General features: G+C 48.1%; 1 protein-coding gene across 1 annotated transcript; it reads right to left on the bottom strand.

The window, feature by feature from the left end:
• Nucleotides 1–4492: 4492 nt before the first annotated feature.
• Nucleotides 4493–16511, bottom strand: CPLX3 (complexin 3). Its single transcript, XM_083572071.1, has 3 exons — nucleotides 15873–16511; nucleotides 10834–10921; nucleotides 4493–5846 (listed from the first exon to the last, which is right to left on the bottom strand). Exons 1-3 carry the CDS (start codon nucleotides 16031–16033, stop codon nucleotides 5622–5624), a joined length of 474 nt encoding a protein of 157 aa, XP_083428197.1. The 5' UTR covers nucleotides 16034–16511; the 3' UTR covers nucleotides 4493–5621.
• Nucleotides 16512–17751: the final 1240 nt, after the last annotated feature.

The raw sequence follows: 17751 nt of genomic DNA, 5'->3' as shown, positions 1-17751 counted from the left end.
TCATTAGCCGCAGCAAGCAGGGTCAATGGCTAGGGATGGTGTGAGTTGCAGTTCATACCTTATGGGGCATGATGCAGGGAAAACCATCTCATGGGCCAAATTAAGGTCTCCGCTGGGGTTAATCAGGACTGCAGACTGGCGGTCCCTCACTGCTGCTCCACCCAACTCCTTTGGGGATTGTTCCCCCCCACCCCACCCCCTCCTGAGCAGGGGACCCTGTGGCCTTCCAAATGTCATTGGACTTCAGCTGCCATCAGCCTCAACCACTTGGGCAATTGTCAAGGGTGATGGGTCCTGTAGCCCAATAACAGCAGGAGGGCCACAGATTCCTCATTCCTCCTCTAGAGCAGGGGTCCCCAAACTAAGGCCCATGGGCCGGATAAGGCCCAAGGGACTCGTTTATCCGGCCTGCGGTAACCCCCGCCACCGCCCACTCTTACCAGCGCTGCACTGCACGGCTTCCCACTTCCTGGTCAGAGGAGCACCGGAAATAGCTAGTGTGCATGCGCAAGCATTATTTGTGCATACACAAGCATTATTTGCACATGCGCAAGTGTTATTTCCAGTGCACATCCGGGTCGGAGAAGGCCCGTAAACATGCACACAAGCAATTTCCGGTGCTCCTCCGACCCGGAAGTGCACCAGAAATAGCATGTGCACACGCTTATGGGCACGCACTTCCCCGTCCTCCAGCCTTCCGTGCAATCGGCACTGGAGACACTGGCCTGAGGCATAGTAGGTTTGTTGACCCCTGCTCTCAAGGCAGATCTTTAAAAACAGCAGAACCAAAAACAAACAAAACCACCTTTCTAGAATTCTTCAAGAAAGCGCATACTAGACTGTGGCCAACCCCTAGCCACATATCATCTCTGTTAAGTCGACATGGCTCTTTGGTCCCACAGCCTTCTTGTGCCTTGATGAGATGTGCACCCAAAAGTGTTCCCCATGTTGGAAAATGTGATGTCAAAAGGCACTCGTAGTTAGATAACTGGCCTGCTCAAAAGAGATGGATTTTGTTCTGATGCTTGTTTATGGAATGATTCATGTTCAGAAGTGGTGCCACTGCTATTTTTAGAGCAGACAGTTCTCCAGTTCCCCAAAGGCCACTTTGTGCTGCTTGCACTAAACCAGAAAAAGCTACTCGGCGGAGGATGGCAAAGTGAGCCTCTCTCTGCGCGGAGCGAAGAAGAGGCCCTTAGCCGCACCTCCTGCGTCAGGAGTGGGTAAGCTCAAGTCCCAGGGGCTGAATCTCTGTAAGGCCCTTGGGGCTCTCCCTAGACTACACCCCTGCCCCATACCCTCCTCAAGTGCTTTGACCTGCCTGGAAGGTGCCCTTGCAGCGTGGCCATGCCTCTCGCTTTTCTGGCGGAGGAGTGTGGGCATGTATGTACAGGTCTCTGGCTTTTCTGTGGCTACAGTGCAGCCTACCAAGGGCCAAAGAGAAGGGCCGCATCTGTTGCTCTGGCCATGTGCACCATTTGCATTTGCATCCCAAAAGGTTGCCAGTGAGGGAATGTGGCCCTTGGGCAGGGAAGAACTGAACTGAAATCAGGGAGGCATGTTTTATGGGTCCTGACCTCACAGCACCCCGTCCTATGATGACATAGTGACTTCACAGGGGCAAACATGAGCCCTATGGACCCAAGACAGCGGTTCTCAACCTGTGGGTCCCCAGATATTGTTGGACTACAACTCATAGCTGTCAATGTTTCCCTTTTTTAAAGGGAAATCCCCTTATTCTGAATAGGATTCCTCGCAAGAAAAGGGAAAAGTTGACAGCTATGCTATAACTCCCATCATCCCTGAGCTCTGGCCTTGCTAGCTAGGGGTGATGGGAGTTGTAGTTCAACAACATCTGGGGACCCACAGGTTGAGAAAGGCTGACCCAAGAGGTTCTAGACATTAAGGACAGTGGTGGTGCTGGATGCGCACCCAAGTCAATGCACAGGTCCTGTGCGCTGCTGAGCCTGCCATTTCACGTGCTGGATAGACTCATTCTAAGCTGCTGATAACAGATTGTTGGACAATGGTGCTTTTCTAGTGTCTCCCAAGCCAAAAGAACAAAGGCTGCCTTGGTATGCAACCAAAGAACATACGGGAACTGCAGACAGCAGATGGAGAAGAGCCTTCCACAGTCTGCAGTGCGCTTTCCTCTTGGGCATCAGTCAAGAATAGTGGAGTTTGAAGAGTGTCCTTATTCTGATTTGTGGAAAGCTTGAAGGGATGGCACATAACACGGCAGTAGCAGCTCGACAGCACTGAAGACACAAAGCTGTCCTGTGCTCAGCTCAGGCCATTGGCCCACCCAGCCCATGGCCGTCTACACCAGGGATGTGGAACCTGTGGCCCTCCAGAAGTTGCTGACCTCCAATTCTCATCAGCCCCAGCCAGCGTGACCAGTGGCTAGAGCAGATGGAGCTGTAGCCCAGCAACACCTGGAGGGCCAAAGCTTCCCCTTACCTGGTCTACACCAACTGGCAGCACCTTGTCAGGGTCCAAGGCAGAAGACTTTCCAACCATCTGGCACCATTTAACATTTGGGGCTGGGAACTGAGACAGAGGCCTCCCACATGCATAGCATGAGTTAGAGAAATCACGGAGCTATGGCTCCTCCAGATAAAAGTCCCATTGGCCCTATGGGAGGAGTGGGGGGCCTGGAGCCCTCCAGGTGTTGTGGGCCTACACCTCCCATCAACCTTGGCTGGTTGGGGACATTGGGGCCACAGGTTCCCCTTCCCTGTTCTAAGAGGAAGGGTCATAGTTCAGTGGGGAAACTCATGCTTTGCCTGCAGAAGTTCTCCAGGGAGGGCTGGGAAGACTCCAGTCTGTAAACCTAGAGTAAGGTAAAAGGTAAAGGTACCCCTGCCCATACGGGCCAGTCTTGCCAGACTCTAGGGTTGTGCGCTCATCTCACTCTAGAGGCCGGGAGCCAGCGCTGTCCGCAGACACTTCCGGGTCACGTGGCCAGCGTGACAAGCTGCATCTGGCGAGCCAGCGCAGCACACGGAACGCCGTTTACCTTCCCGCTGGTAAGCGGTCCCTATTTATCTACTTGCACCCGGAGGTGCTTTCGAACTACCTTCCGTGCCAGAGACCCTGGAGAGCTGCAATGTGTCTTCCTTTAGAGTAAATATGCACTTGATCCAGGCTAATAGGACCAGTTTTGACTGAGACAAGGTGTGTCTTTGTGAGAAAGTGTTTGTACAACAGATCACAGTGCATACCAGGCACAGGGAAGTTCTGGTCCACAGGCCAAAAAGGGCCTGAGGGGCCTCCTGGTCTGCCTCTGCCGTTCTCCCCACCTCCCTTCATTGGGCCCACTAGTACAGCCAAAGAACTCCTAATGATGCCAGGCATTTTTCCTGTGGTTCTTGTGGCACAAGCAGCTCTGGCCGCCGCCGCCACCGCAACAGCCCGGGACCTTTGACAACAACCTGAACTTCCTGTGCAGTTTCAGAAGTTTGGCTGCCCTCATCAGTCCCAAGGAGCTTCCAGGAGTGCTCTTGTCAGTGCTGGAGCCACTTTTCTCTTGACGTGGTCAAGGAACAATCTGGCAGCTGAAGCACCCAGCGCCATGCACAGCAACAGGTCTGCTAGTCACATTTCAAGGCTGGTGCGTCATTGTGTGTGTTTGTTTTTCGTGAATCAGTTGGTAGATGAAGTGGTTGCATCTGTCTAGGCTTGTAAGAGAACAAAACAGCACAAGTGCAGCATAAATGGAGAACCTCAGGCTTGGGGGGGGGGCAAATGTGGCCCTTGAGGTCTCTCTGTCTGGCCCTTGGGACCCTTCCAAGGCCACACAACTCGCTGGCTGGGCTGGGTCCCTGCCTTTTTGCCAAGCCTACATATGTCCTTGAACACTGACCGTGCCTCTTCCTTGTCTGGATGAAGGATTGAGAGGGGGCACAGCTTGCTCTAAAAGCTAAAGGGACCCCTGACCATTAAGTCCAGTCGTGACCGACTCTGGGGTTGCGGCGCTCATCTCGCTCTATGGGCCGAGGGAACCGGCGTTTGTCTGCAGACAACTTCCGGGTCATGTGGCCAGCATGACTAAGCCACTTCTGGTGAACCAGAGCAGCGCACGGAAACGCCGTTTGCCTTCCCGCCGGAGCGGTACCTATTTATCTACTTGCACTTTGATGTGCTTTCGAACTGCTAGGTTGGCAGGAGCTGGGACCGAGCAACGGGAGCTCACCCCGTCACGGGGATTCGAACCGCCGACCTTCTGATCAGCAAGTCCTAGGCTCTGTAGTTTAAGCCACAGCGCCACCCGCGTCCCTTACAGCTTGCTCTACAAAGGTAAAATTCACATTCCTGGCCCACCCACTTTTGCCTCTGGCCCCACCCACCACCGGCATGTGGCCTGCAGAGAGTTGCTCAGAAGGGAAGGCGGCCCTTGAGCGGTAAATGGCTCCCCATTCCTGGCATGCAGAATTGGGGAGCCATGGCAGGCCATCCAATCTTTTGCGTACAAAACGGCAAGACAAAGAAATGCATAGAGAACTCTTGTCATTTATTCCACCAGTTTTCAACAGTACCACGGGAAGAGGGTGTCACGGCAGGTAGAGGCTCATACAGGAGCACTGCATGGTCACGGCACAACATACAGACTGACTGCCACATTCATGACACGGAGATGAAAGTCCCCCTTCTCCTCTTGTTGGAAGCAAGGACGGTGAGAGGTCCCACGACAACGTAGCACTACACAAGGAGTTGAAACAAGTCACACTCACAGGGCAGCCATTTCCTTCAGTGGATTGAGCACCAACCAGTTTAGCTTCCATCCAACCAGTTTAGTATGGCCCGGGGCAAAGAGCTGGGCTACACTGGGGCCTCAGTTTTCCCCACCTGTAAAATGGGGGCACAACTCTGCTTTCCTTTGCAAAGCATCTGTGGTGCCGTTAAGTGCAAAGTATTGTCATTGTTTGATCCGTATTGCTATGGTTTCGTGTCGGAGGAAGGGATGGGAAGGAGGGTCTACCCCTCCATGCCTTGTCCCTGGAAGACACAAAGGAGGCAAGGGCATCATTTTGATTGGTGACAAGTTCTGTTCCTTGAAGCCGAAAGGAACGGAAACGTCCACCTGCAGCCAAGTCCTTGCTTCACATCTCCTTCATTTGAACTTGAGCGAAGGCCAAAAAATGGTTCTACGTAAGGTAGAGGGTTTTGTGGGGGCAGTTTGCCCACATTCAGGCCCATAGTCCTGAAACGGCAAATGGCTCTCTTCCTGCTCTGCTGAAAGGGCTTGTGTCAGCCCTGGGGAAAGATGGGGGGGGGGGAGAGAGAGGCAGCACTTGGGCATCACCCTGCTGTGTGGGGAGGAGGATGAGGAGAGTCTTGTTCTAGAACCTGAGACTTCCAGACACACCTCACATTCACTTATGGGGCGGAAAGGACTGAGACATCTTTCACAGGGAAGAGACGGTGGTTTAGAAAAAGGGTATCCAGCCCCCACACACCTAGGTGGGGAAGACAAACTTGACAGGAGCCTGCTGGATAATTTTAATAAACCACCCGCACCCTTGCACTCCCCTTTTGTGCCCACAGCCCACCCCACAATGGGACACACTTTACAACTTGGGAGGGGGAGGGGCTTATTCTGCTGATGAGCAACAGCTGGGTCACATGACGGCACACTTCTCGGCGGACTGCTTGATGTCATCCAGCGTGGCCTGGGCCTTGTCCTTCAGGGAATCCAGGTCCAGGTTCTGGATGCTGGTCAGCTGTCCGATAACAGAGTCCTTTTCCTCCTCCTCTTCGTTGTCCTGCTCAATCATCTTGGCCAGCTCTTTGGGGAGCTCCACATCACCCCCGACCAGCTGGATCTGGTTGTCATCTGTTTCATTCTAAAGGGGATGGTGGTGATTAGAGAAGAGAGGGAGAGATTAGGCTCAGGGGTCATAATAGTCCATAATGGTCTAGGGCCCAAGCCCAGCCACGCCGGAGATCCAATGCAATGGCCACTCAATGCCAGGTTGCTGAGGGAAATAGCAACTGCATCTCCTGTTGCTATGGTGACAGTGGGACAAAACTGCAAAGCCAGCAGCAGGTAGCAATGGGGGTGTGAACGTATCTCCTGGCTCACCTCCACACAGGAAGACATGGGAAAGGCAGGACAAGAAGGTGAGTACTGCCAGGTTTGCTGGCAGGTATTTAAAGCCCAGCAAGCCTTGGTGCCTTCAAGAGGTTGAAGCACAGAGGGTGGGAAGGAAGAACAGGATAAATTGACCCCATTCTCCCTGGGGGTTGGGGAAGCAACTGCTGCGTCCTGGAGCTGGCGGCCATGACAGGTGGCCTCAAGAGTGGGAAGATCTGAATGATGCTGGAGTTGGAGAAAAGATGTTTCCATTCAGTCCTGTTTTAATCTCTCATGCCTGACTGACTCCATCAGAACATAAATGGATGTGATGATCACACTCTGGAAGTTAAGAGCATGGAAACGGGCTTTGATGAAGTGGAACAAGACGCTGTTGTGTTGGAGGTGTCTGGGACAGATTGAAGTTGAGTGGCATTGGGCAATTGTGTTGGACGATTTATGGTTAGTGGTGGGAATCAGCCATGGACCAAAACATAGAAGGGAGGCAGTGTGTGTGTGTGTGTGTGTGTGTGTGAGAGAGAGAGAGAGAGAGAGAGAGAGAGAGAGAGAGAGAGAGAGAGAGGAATGGCTGGCTGGTTGGTTGGTTGAACAGATGCCAGTGTGTTTTGTGGCTAGGTTGGAGTTAGATCAGTGAAACTCAAGTTCAATTCCCACTCAGCTAGGAAGATGGCCTTGGGCCAATCGCCACCTCTTGTTCTAGCCAACCACATAAGGCTGTTGTGATGATGAAATGGAGAGGGGAGAAGATCTGTGTATGGAGGAGAGTTGGGATAAAAAATATAACCAATAAATTCTCAACCACAAACTCATTGGGAAAACCAGAATCATTTGGTGTCCTCTCATCTGTAAAAAGAAAGAGAGAATTATAATGACAGTCAAGAACATTTTAATATTGATATAAAAGATAGTGAACAGTATGCTAGATTACTTCATTGGAGACCATATGGGTAACACAGAGAGCAATGAAGATAACTTAGAAAACTTAGCAATAGCACTTAAAAAGAAAGGTGCAATTCTCAATTTTCATGCAACCAATATCGCTATGCTGTAAAGCAAATAATTATTTTTTAAAAGCTAAAATTTGAGTAAACAACCAAATAGTTCTCTCTAGTTTTAACAGTCACTCCTTCAGCACTGGCACATGCCATGTGTCTGAGGGCCAGAATGCTCTCATTCTGCTCTGCTTCTCACATTACTGGTTGCTTGAGATGTCAATGCAGCAAACCAGAATGATTTGGTACTCTAGAAGTGGCCCTTTTCTTTGAAGGATCATCTCGACAAACAATTATGACATGCAAAACCAGAGCGAAATGAACATGAAGAAGGATGCAGGTTTTGGACAGATGGGGACATCAGGTGCTAGTGGGGAGGGAGGACCCAAAATTCAGTGGTATGAGAGGGACATCATGTGAAAATAAGATGCCTTTATTGCCAAGTTCTTTGTGTGGCTTCAATTGGATGGCCCTGGACCAAGACCACCTGAGAGCATCAGAGTTATCTTTGCCCGTCTTTCACTGCCAGAAAGAGCAAAGATAACCGGGAGGCTAGAGGCTAGTAAGAGACCCGTGAAAAAGATAACCAGGTGAACAACACCTAGACAGCCCTTGACCATGTGGGACTTTTTCAGAGTGCATGCTCTAACCCTCTTGATAGAGCTCCGCTTTTGTCTGGTGTTTAGAAAACAAGAATATTTGATTACAATCTCAACACTAGAGCAGCTCTTGTAACATTTATGGAAAGATTCCAGAATGAATATTTCCATGCTTTACTACAAAATCTGTATTATTATTATTATTATTATTATCATCATCATCATCATCATCATCATCATCATCATCATCTTTAAATATTTTTTCCAGCTCTCTTTCTATTCTGAAGATGCTCAAGTATTTAAAAATACACAACCATGCAAAACACACACACAGAGGCCCCAAATGAACTTGCAGCTTTAAGCCTGATGGAAGCTAACTGGACTAAACCAGCTTAAACCGAAATGATCAGCTGTCTAGGCATTTTTACAAGCAAGACCTATAGAATTGGGGTGATGTCATTCCTGGATCTAAAGATCTGGAATTGGGCAGATTTGAGTCTGGATGGGTAGATTGGCAGAATATATGCATACAGGTCATATGTATCATCACACTATTCGATTTCTAACACTCCAAAGATCAGAAATAAGCATAAAAAATAAGAAGAAAAGACATAAATCTCATTAAAACTATGAAGAAATGTTTTATAAAAAATGCAGTTTAAATATAATAATAATGGAGCCTTCCAAGATTCTCTGTCTGGCTCTGGGGGGTTTCCCTGCCCCCCCCCGATCAAACCCCCCTCCCAGCAACTCTCTGTACTGGCTCTGCTTTGCGCCCTCCTTCATCGCTGTATTGCCTAACTGGAATGTGTCTTTGAACTCTGATGATGCCTTTGATTCCCTGGACAAGTGGATGAAGGAGCCATTTGTACAGGGCTGTACAAGTGTGTGCAGAAACTAATACAGTGGCAAAATTCACATTCATTGTTCCACCTACTTTTTCCTCTGGCCCTGCCCACCACTGGAATGTGGCCCCCAGAAGATTGCCCAGAAAGGGATGCAGCCCTCGGGCTGAACAAAGCCCTCCACCCCCGTCCTGGCCTTAGGGCACAATCCAACAGGTGTTCATCATGACAAAGTCCCACTGAAGGCAATGGGATGGAATTCAGTTGTACCTATTTTAAGTCCCGCTGATTTCAATAGAACTTAACTGATACAAAATTTTGTTGGATTAACCTGATTATGTCTGGTCTTACAGCCAACTAAGCCAGTAAACCAGCTGTTTCGATGGCAGGTAATGATGCATTTAAAGTCCAGCGTCACTGAGCTATTTCATGGTACAGAAATAAAAGCATACAAATGGCGAGGAATTGAACACCCTTTTTTTTTTCCTAAGGTGTTTTATCCATAAGAATATCTTATTATGTACTACAACAGTCTGCAGTCTGAACTTCCTATAACTTGATTATCATTTATATTTCATGTATTACATTTCTATCCTGGCACACTTCTGCCAGGGAACTCAAGAGCTGGAATGCCGAAGAGGCCTCCCATCCGGACGCTGACCAGATCCAGTCCAGCTTAGATTTAGCAAGTTTGTTGTATCAGGTTCCCAGATTCCCAACACCTTCTTGGTAATTCCACTGCCCTCAGAAGGTCACTGCCTGGGACAGGTGTGTTTTCAGGATCTATCCTATTCCTGTGACTGTAATTTGTTTTTAATTCTGAATTTTAAATTGCAACAACAACAACAACAACAGTTTATTACTTATACCCCACCCATCTGGCCGGGCCTCCTCAGCCACTCTGAGCGGCTTCCAACAGGATATTAAAAACACAATAAAAGATCAAACATTAAAAGCTTCCCTAAACAGGGCTGCCTTCAGATGTCTTCTAAAAATCAGATAGTTGTTGTTAAGGAAATAGACATCTGGTGGCAGGGTGTTCCACAGAGCGGGCACCACCACCGAAAAGGCCCTCTGCCTGGTTCCCTGTAACCTTACTTCTCACAGTGAGGGAACTGCCAGAAGGCCCTCGGAGCTGGACCTCAGTGTTCGGGCTGAACAATGGGGGTGGAGACGCTCCTTCAGGTATACTGGGCCAAGGCTGTAACCCACCCTGGGACCAGAAGGGCTGCTACTACTCTGAAGTGTCAGTCCAGAGAAGTTTTATCTGAAATGCATTGCACGGGAAATAAGCTTTGGGCTGGAGACAAAGGTATGGAAGGTTTGCCTTAGTCATGCTCATTCATTTCAATAGTTCTACTCTGTGTAAAACTTAGTTGACTATCACCCACAATTTGGAGTGGCCCAGACCTTGACCCTAGATCCAGAGATGTGTCAACTTCCGTTTCATATTCAGACAGCTCATGTAGTTCTGTGCCAAAGAAGAAACATAGGACAGCTGCCCTTAAACCAGGCCAGGTGACTTGCCCACCTTACCTAGATCCATCTATTCTGACTGGCAGCAGTTCTAAAAAGTCTTAGGCTTAGAAGGGCCTTTCCCATCACTTGGACCTTGATCTTTTTAATGGAAGATGTCAGGGATGGAGCCTGGACTCACCTGCTGATCTACTCTGTGTCCTCAACAAGGAACTGCTGACTGGTTCCAGCCTCATTTTGGAGTGAACTTAAAAAGAGGGCCACGTTCTCCCATTAGCCATTTCCAAGCACAGGGTGTCTCTGGCATTTTATCAGCATCAGCCACTCTGTGTATGGTGGCTCGTGACTCGTAAGGTCGACATATTGACTTCCACCCTTCTCTTCAGTCCTAATGCTCTGTCTCCATCAACAGTAGGGCCGGAGAAGAGCTGTGGTTCTCCAGATGTTGTTGGACTGTCCTGGATAGTAGAGCCAATGGTCATTGATAATGGGAGCTGTAGCAACATCTGGAGGGCCACAACTTCCCCACCCCTGCCCTACAGGAAAGAGGAAAGAAGCTGTGACCCTCAAGATATTGCTGGGCTCCAGTCCCCATCACCCTTGCCCATTGGTCAAGAAGGCTGGAGGCAATGGAAGTTGAAGTTTCAGCACCATCTGGGCGGTCATGGTTTCCCCACCCTGCCATCAAAGGTTCTGGTTATTTCTTCCTCCACTTCCTCTGGTATCTGGCTGTTGCTCAACCCTAATACAACCAGCAATATCCCTGTGGAAATCTGCCCAGGTTTCCCTCATCCTCCTCCTGCAGCAAAGGCCTGATGGCTTACCTTGGGAAGTCTGTATTTATCCCGAAAATGGGTCCGCAGGGTGGCTCGTTCTGCTTTGCGCTGTGCAAACTGGGCATCCCGCTCCATTCTGCAAACAACATTGGGAGAAGATGTTGTTGATTAGCTGCAATGTGTGTGCCCCACGTGGCATGGCGAGCAAATGTCTTGGTCACTAGGGCAGAGGAAGCCTGAGAAGTTTCCCGGTACAGGCCATTAATCTCTGCTCCAAACCTCAGCATTCCACACAGCTGATATGATGCTAGTCAGAGTGCATCCACAAGATCACACTCTGTTTAATCTCGCCTAATTAACTTGGAATAATTGCCAGTGCCCTTTCTCCACTCATACTCAGTAACGCTGCAGATAACATACACATCAGAGAGAAAGAGAGAGAGAGAATTATTATTTTTTATACAGCCTTGCATGTAAAACAACTCATTCTATTATTTTACTGTATGTATTATAATCATAGAATCATAGAGTTGGAAGAGACCACAAGGGCCATCGAGTCCAACCCCCTGCCAAGCAGGAAACACCAACAGAGCACTCCTGACATATGGTTGTCAAGCCTCTGCTTAAAGACCTCCAAAGAAGGAGACTCCACCACACTCCTTGGCAGCAAATTCCACTGTTGAACAGCTCTTACTGTCAGGAAGTTCTTCCTAATGTTTAGGTGGAATCTTCTTTCTTGTAGTTTGGATCCATTGCTCCGTGTCCGCTTCTCTGGAGCAGCAGAAAACAACCTTTCTCCCTCCTCTATGTGACATCCTTTTATATATTTGAACATGGCTATCATATCACCCCTTAACCTCCTCTTCTCCAGGCTAAACATGCCCAGCTCCCTTAGCCGTTCCTCATAAGGCATCGTCAACAGAAAGGGCTCAGTGGCAGATCACCTGCTTTGCATGCAAAAGATCCCAGGTTCTGGTCTTTGTGGCACCTCCAGGTAGGACAGGGAGACTCGCCGCCTGGAACCCTGGTAAGCCACTGCTGGTCATTGTGGCTAGGATTGGGCCAGGTGGACCAAGGGTCTAATTCAGTGTAAGACTTCTTTTCATGTTCCTGTGTAAGTTGTAGTTGTTAAGCGCCACCAACACAACACTGAATCTCAGCCTCAACATTATACAATCCAGAACACTGACCACCACAGGGTTTTACACTTACAGTGGCTAATGCACACTGGGATGCCCATACTGGGACATACTGGAGGTGTGGAGAGAGAGAAAAATCCCTATTTTTATCGTTTTTTAAAAAACCATGATGGAGAATAACAAACTATGTGGTATGGAATTAATTCAAATTGGAAGTAATTAATATTAAGAAATCCTGGGATATGGTCTCAGGGTGCTCATTTAACCAAATGACTGGAGTGTAGGATAGCTGTGAGAGTTCTTTCACCCCAGGTATTCCCATCCCCGAATGAATCAAAGCTAGCCCATAATATCTAAGAACATAAGAGCCCTGAGGCTGGATAAGACCGAATGCCCATGATGTCCAGAATTCTGCTTCCACAGTGGCCAACCAGATGCCTATGGGAAGCCCACAAGCAAGACATTGGCACAAATAATATGGCCATAATGACTTATAGCCATAAGCAGCCATTCACCTCCTCCTTATCTCCCTTCTATGACCACAGTAACATGGACAGGAGGGTTGTGTAGTTGGATAAGGATGGAGAAGCTTAACATTGGCCACAAGTAGACTCTTGTTTGTTAACTTCTGAGGCAGGCTTACCCATTTGGCCAGTGAGGCCATTTCCATCAAGCCATGCCCACCTACCCTACACCTGCCGTATATGATGTATATGACGTATATGATGTCGTTTATGATGGCAGGTGTGGGGCAGATGAGGATGGGGCCTGGACAAAAGCCCCTTGTGCACCCTTCCTGAGTGCCTGACAACCAGCTGGTGCCCAGGTGTGCAAAGGTGCCTTGCAGGTCTCGTGCATGACTCCCAGCAGCACAATTCTCGGGAGAGTTTTACTTCCACTAAAATCACTGGGACAACTGAATACATCTCCTCTCTCCAGGTGCTTTGGCTAAGTTCATTTGCAGCTCTGGAAATATCTAGTACTTCTGGCTGATTTTGGTACAGCTTCCGGGAGTCAGTGGAGGCAGTATTGGTCTTCACGATGGGGAGATCAAATGATACTGAGCAAAACAGAAGCTGACTCTGTTGTATTGGGCTGGGGAACTTGTGGTGCCCCAGATGTTGCCTGGTTATCACTTTCATCGTCCCCAAACCATGGTCCATACTGTCTGGGGTTGATGGGAGTTGGAGTCCAGCAACATCTGGTGGGCCACAGGTTCTAAGCCTTAAGTTAAATGGACTATATGAACAAAGTATGGAGGAAAAGAAGAATTATTATTGCTCTTTTTGACACCTCATTTGTTCCTCAGCTAAAAACGACCTTTTCCAACCAGTTTCATCATTTTTGTGATTGTGAGCTCACTTTGCATATTAGTAGGGTTTAAATATATATATATTTCTATGGAAACATTATGATCAGAATTGAATATATCCAATGTCTTTCAACAACCAGATCTCTGAGCCAGCCCGGCCAAATAAAAACAAACAAACTAGGAATTTGCTCATGAATGACTTTTCTAACTTTTTATGGTTTTATGTTTTAATCATTGTAAACTCCTCTGGTATATATTTTTTATGATACAGTTGTATGCAATTTTAAAAAAATAAGTAAATAAAACAATTCAAGAGTAACTTTCCTGGATCACTAATGACATAATGCTTCTATCAATGTGCCGCTAATATGCCTTGCAATGGTAGGTCTTCAGTGTGATTTAGGTGTTTTATGCAAATCCAGGAGTAGATCTAAGTTCCCCAGAAGACCTGTGCTTGACAGTTCAGTGGGGCTTCCACCCAGACAAGTGTGTGTAGGATTGCCACCTGAGTGATGGTGCTGATGTGATCTGTTCTCCAGAACATAAATTGCAGCATAGAATGTTTCTTTTTCTTTTTTAAAAAAGTAGGCTGCTTTGTCCTCTTTGCAAAGAGGACTGTAGTGATGTAGACAAGGGTACAGCAGGGTAATTAATGGTTTTTGTTTTTGTTTTGCTCTGGCAAGTGAATGAGTTGATACTGAGGCTTTCAAATTTGTTTGTGGCAGATTAGCAAGGCAGAAGGAAGAGAATGAAGAAAGTAATTGAGGAGTCTGGATACTTCTTTCCTTTTCCTCCATGGCGTTCCTACTAGACACATGCAATTTAAATGCAAGACTTCTTTGCAAGATTTCTTTTCATTTATAATTAAATGCTAAAGGTTATGTTTGAACTGGCTGGAAATATTTTATTAAAGCTCATTGTGTTTACCAGTCGAATTTATCCTGCGACTGCTGGCAGACTATAACAAAGTGGGTATAGTGCTATTTATGCACCGCTGCTCTTTGGGAGGTGTAAGGACATATGTGCATATATGAATCAATACAAACGCCTGTGCGTTTGCAAAAAAAATCCTCAGGGGTGGAGTGACTACAGGGGCTGCCACAATCAGTTCTTGCACTTCAGAATTTTCTGGAATGCCACTTGATGCATTAAATGGACAGCAGGGAAAACTGCTCAGCACAAGGCTTGGAAGCTAACTGCGGGTGGGAGAGACAGGTGAAACACAGTGAAATTATGCATGCAAACTACTACAGGAAGCAAATGGTTGCTGCGGGAGCAAAACGGCATTTAAAAATTGTGTGTAAATGCAGCCATAGATACTTCCCCCCTTTTCAAAATCAGAAATGGTGAATAATCTAAACTCCAACTTCCGGGGGTGGGGGGAGGCAGGGAGCTATAGTGAGATGTAGTTTTTCCTGAGAAAACAATCCCATCTCTTGAAGGCAAAAGCGGATTAAAAGATTAGGGGTTCATTAAAATGCATTACTAACATTCCCCGCCTTCCACAACAAATGTAAAGTCCCGGGTTCACTTCCTCTTTCCCTTCACCACTTATTTGGGAGGAACTAAGGCAGAGGATCTCTTTAACCCAGTTTGGGCTTAAATGGAAAGATCAGCTTCCACAGGGCGCCTTCTGTAGCCCAGATTCATATGTCGACATCCAAAAAGGGGAGGATTTGGGTCTGAACTTTGCATAAAAACTGCTTAGAGCAAGGGATTTATTTTTGCACAGACACTGCTTAGCGCTATTTTAAATTTATTTTTAAAATTGCCCTATTTTTATTGTAGGCGTGTACTTTTTAACATCCTGCTAGAATCAATCCAGTGGAGCCAGCATGAGGTTTTCAAATGTCCTCTCTTTTGTATACCGCTGTTTGATGCTCAAGATACAATCCCTGGACAACAATACAAAAGCAGTTTCTTGGGAAATAAATTTTACTGTGTGTGTAGTATTGGATGTTCATGGAGGGATCTTTATTATCTCTCTGTGTGAACTCGCATGCGCTTCCTATATTCCCTTTAGTCTATTTCTCTCCTTCCTTAAAGATATAAACTGGTGCGATCAGTGAATAAGCTTAGACTTGGACCCACACTTCAATTGTTCTTCAGATGTTGATTCACGGAACTTGCTCACAGCAGCCCAGACGTCTCCTGATTCTGAGATCCTGATTCTAGACCTGGGAATAATAGTCATTTACCTCAACAGGGTTGGTGGTGGGATGAGTCTGAGATGAGGCAAAGTTCAGAATCCCCTTCATCTCAGACTTGCTTGCCTTGAGTCCTCTGGCCAGGCTCTACATTGAAATGCATAATATGTCATGAGCTGCAATCAAATCACTCACATTTCCCTGGTCTGATCTTGATTTTGCTCTGGAATTTCCTTAAAGGGGGTTATCAAGCAATTTCTTTCTCCCTCTCCTCTCCTGCTAATCTACCATGCAAACTAAGACCATAAAAGACACATACGGCTATGGTTTCTAAAAGTTACATACAGAAAGAGTCATGTGATATTCTCCAAAGGGATAGCCATGGCTCTCATGAAGTGGGCTCTTCTCCATGAATGCTTGTGCCAAGGCTCTTGGTTGCAGTATAACTGGACAGACACAAAAAGGAGCCCTTCATCACCCAATACTTACTTTTCTTCCACTAGCTGCTTCTGGTACTCTTCGTATTCTTCCTTCGTCATCCCCTGGGCTTCAGCTGGGGATTTCTCCCCTTCTCCTTTCTCTTCTCCTCCCAGTCCGCCGGTGAGGTTCTTCAGTTGCCCACCAACCATGGACTTCACCATGAAAGCCATGACTAGCTGTGTTGAGGAGGGGAGGAAGTTGCTGGAGCAAGAGTTAGGATCAAGGCAAGAAAAAAGATGGGGACTTGAGCTTGGCCGGCTTGTCAAAGCCCAGCGACCAGGTTTGATCTAAATCAGCATCGTCTCCTGTTGGGGATCCCGTTGCTCATTGGGAGATCTGGCTCTGCTGCAGAAGGAATGGTCCGGGATTCCGCTGGGCTTCAGCACCGGCGGGAGGCGGACAGTTCCGAAAGCTCCCAGCAGTGCCGAATGAATCCGCTCCCTTCCTTCGGACCGCCGCGCGGCTTTGCGTTCAGCACCACGGAGCGCGGACAGCGACTGCTGCTTCGGAGCGTCTGCGCGCGTCTGTGGCTGACGGAGCCGGCCGCGAGGAGGGGGCGCCCCCTTGCGGTGGGCAGTAGCTCACTTTCCAGGGACCCTCACGCTCATCTGACCTCGCCTCCGACGGTGTGGCAGTTTGGCTCTGCTCGCCCACTCCGCCCCCTCGCTCGCGCTCCAGCACCGCCTTCTTCTCTGCCTTCGTAAAAAAAGATTAAAGCTGTTGACTGGTGTGACGAACCTCGCGCATCTTCCAGAGTGGGTAGCTCTGTGTTAGTCTGTTGCAAGAAAACCACAAAGTATCTCGTGGCAAAGACAGGTTTGTTGTGGAAGTAACTCTTGCACGGAGTATAACCCGCTTCCTTAGTTGCAAGAAGGGTTTATGCTCAGCTGATAGATAAGTTACACAGAGAGAAAGTGATGAGCTTAAAGGGGGAAATGGGAAAGAGGGGAACCAAAGGCAAGAGGTCACCTGCGACAAACCTGTAGTGTAGCTTAAAGGTAAAGGTAAAGGGACCCCTGACCATTTGGTCCAGTCGTGGCCGACTCTGGGGTTGCGGCGCTCATCTTGCTTTATTGGCCGAGCTTCTGGGTCATGTGGCGAACCAGAGCTGCGCACGGAAACACCGTTTACCTTCCTGCCGGAGCGGTACCTGTTTATCTACTTGCACTTTGTCATGCTTTCGAAATGCTAGGTTGGCAGGAGCAGGGACCGAACAACAAGAGCTCACCCCGTCGCGGGGATTCGAACCACCGACCTTCTGATTGGCAAGTCCTAGGCTCTGCGGTTTAACCCACAGCGCCACCCGCGTCCCTGTAGTAAACCTGTAGTGTAGCTTAAATGCATGCAAAAGAAGCACAGAGTGTGTGTGCAGGTGTGTAGGTAATACAAACATGCATTTAAGCTGTACATAGAAGTGTCATAAGCTGTACATATTGTGAGATACCTCAGTTTCCCAGCAGTGAGAGACTCCGGGGGCTTCAAGTGCTTTGTTTCCTTGGAATGAAGGTCAGCAGAGACTGTGGGGTCTTTAGAATACAGTGGTACCAACCTGAAACTGTTCTTAACCTGAAGCACCACTTTAGCTAATGGGGCCTCCCACTGCCACCACACCGCCACTGCACGATTTCTGTTCTCATCCTGAAGCAAAGTTCTTAACCCGAGGTACTATTTCTGGGTTAGCGGAGTCTGTAACCTGAAGCGTATGTAACCTGAGGTACCACCTTATATGGATACACATGTACACACAGAGGGAGCAGAGGCTTAAGGTGCTCACAGTGTTAATATCCCGACGAAGTTTACTTCCCCATTCTGTTTTGGGGGGAGGGGTGACAAGCACAGAGCAATTGATGTTTCTCTCCCTCCAGCACTGAGCTTCCAGCTCACTCTT

Source organism: Podarcis filfolensis (assembly GCF_964270895.1).
Source record: "Podarcis filfolensis genome assembly, chromosome: 9".
Classification (NCBI taxonomy): Eukaryota; Metazoa; Chordata; class Lepidosauria; order Squamata; family Lacertidae; genus Podarcis; species Podarcis filfolensis.
Note: the sequence above shows the minus strand (reverse complement) of the source record. Positions and strands in the feature narration are given on the sequence as shown.

Coding starts and splice junctions, on each gene's coding strand:
- CPLX3 (XM_083572071.1), bottom strand. CDS start 16,033: ATGGCTTTCATGGTGAAGTCCATGGTTGGTGGGCAACTGAAGAACCTC. Junction 10,922..15,872: donor AAGCAGCTAGTGGAAGAAAA/GTAAGTATTGGG, acceptor TGTTGTTTGCAG/AATGGAGCGGGATGCCCAGT. Junction 5,847..10,833: donor ATAAATACAGACTTCCCAAG/GTAAGCCATCAG, acceptor CATCCCCTTTAG/AATGAAACAGATGACAACCA.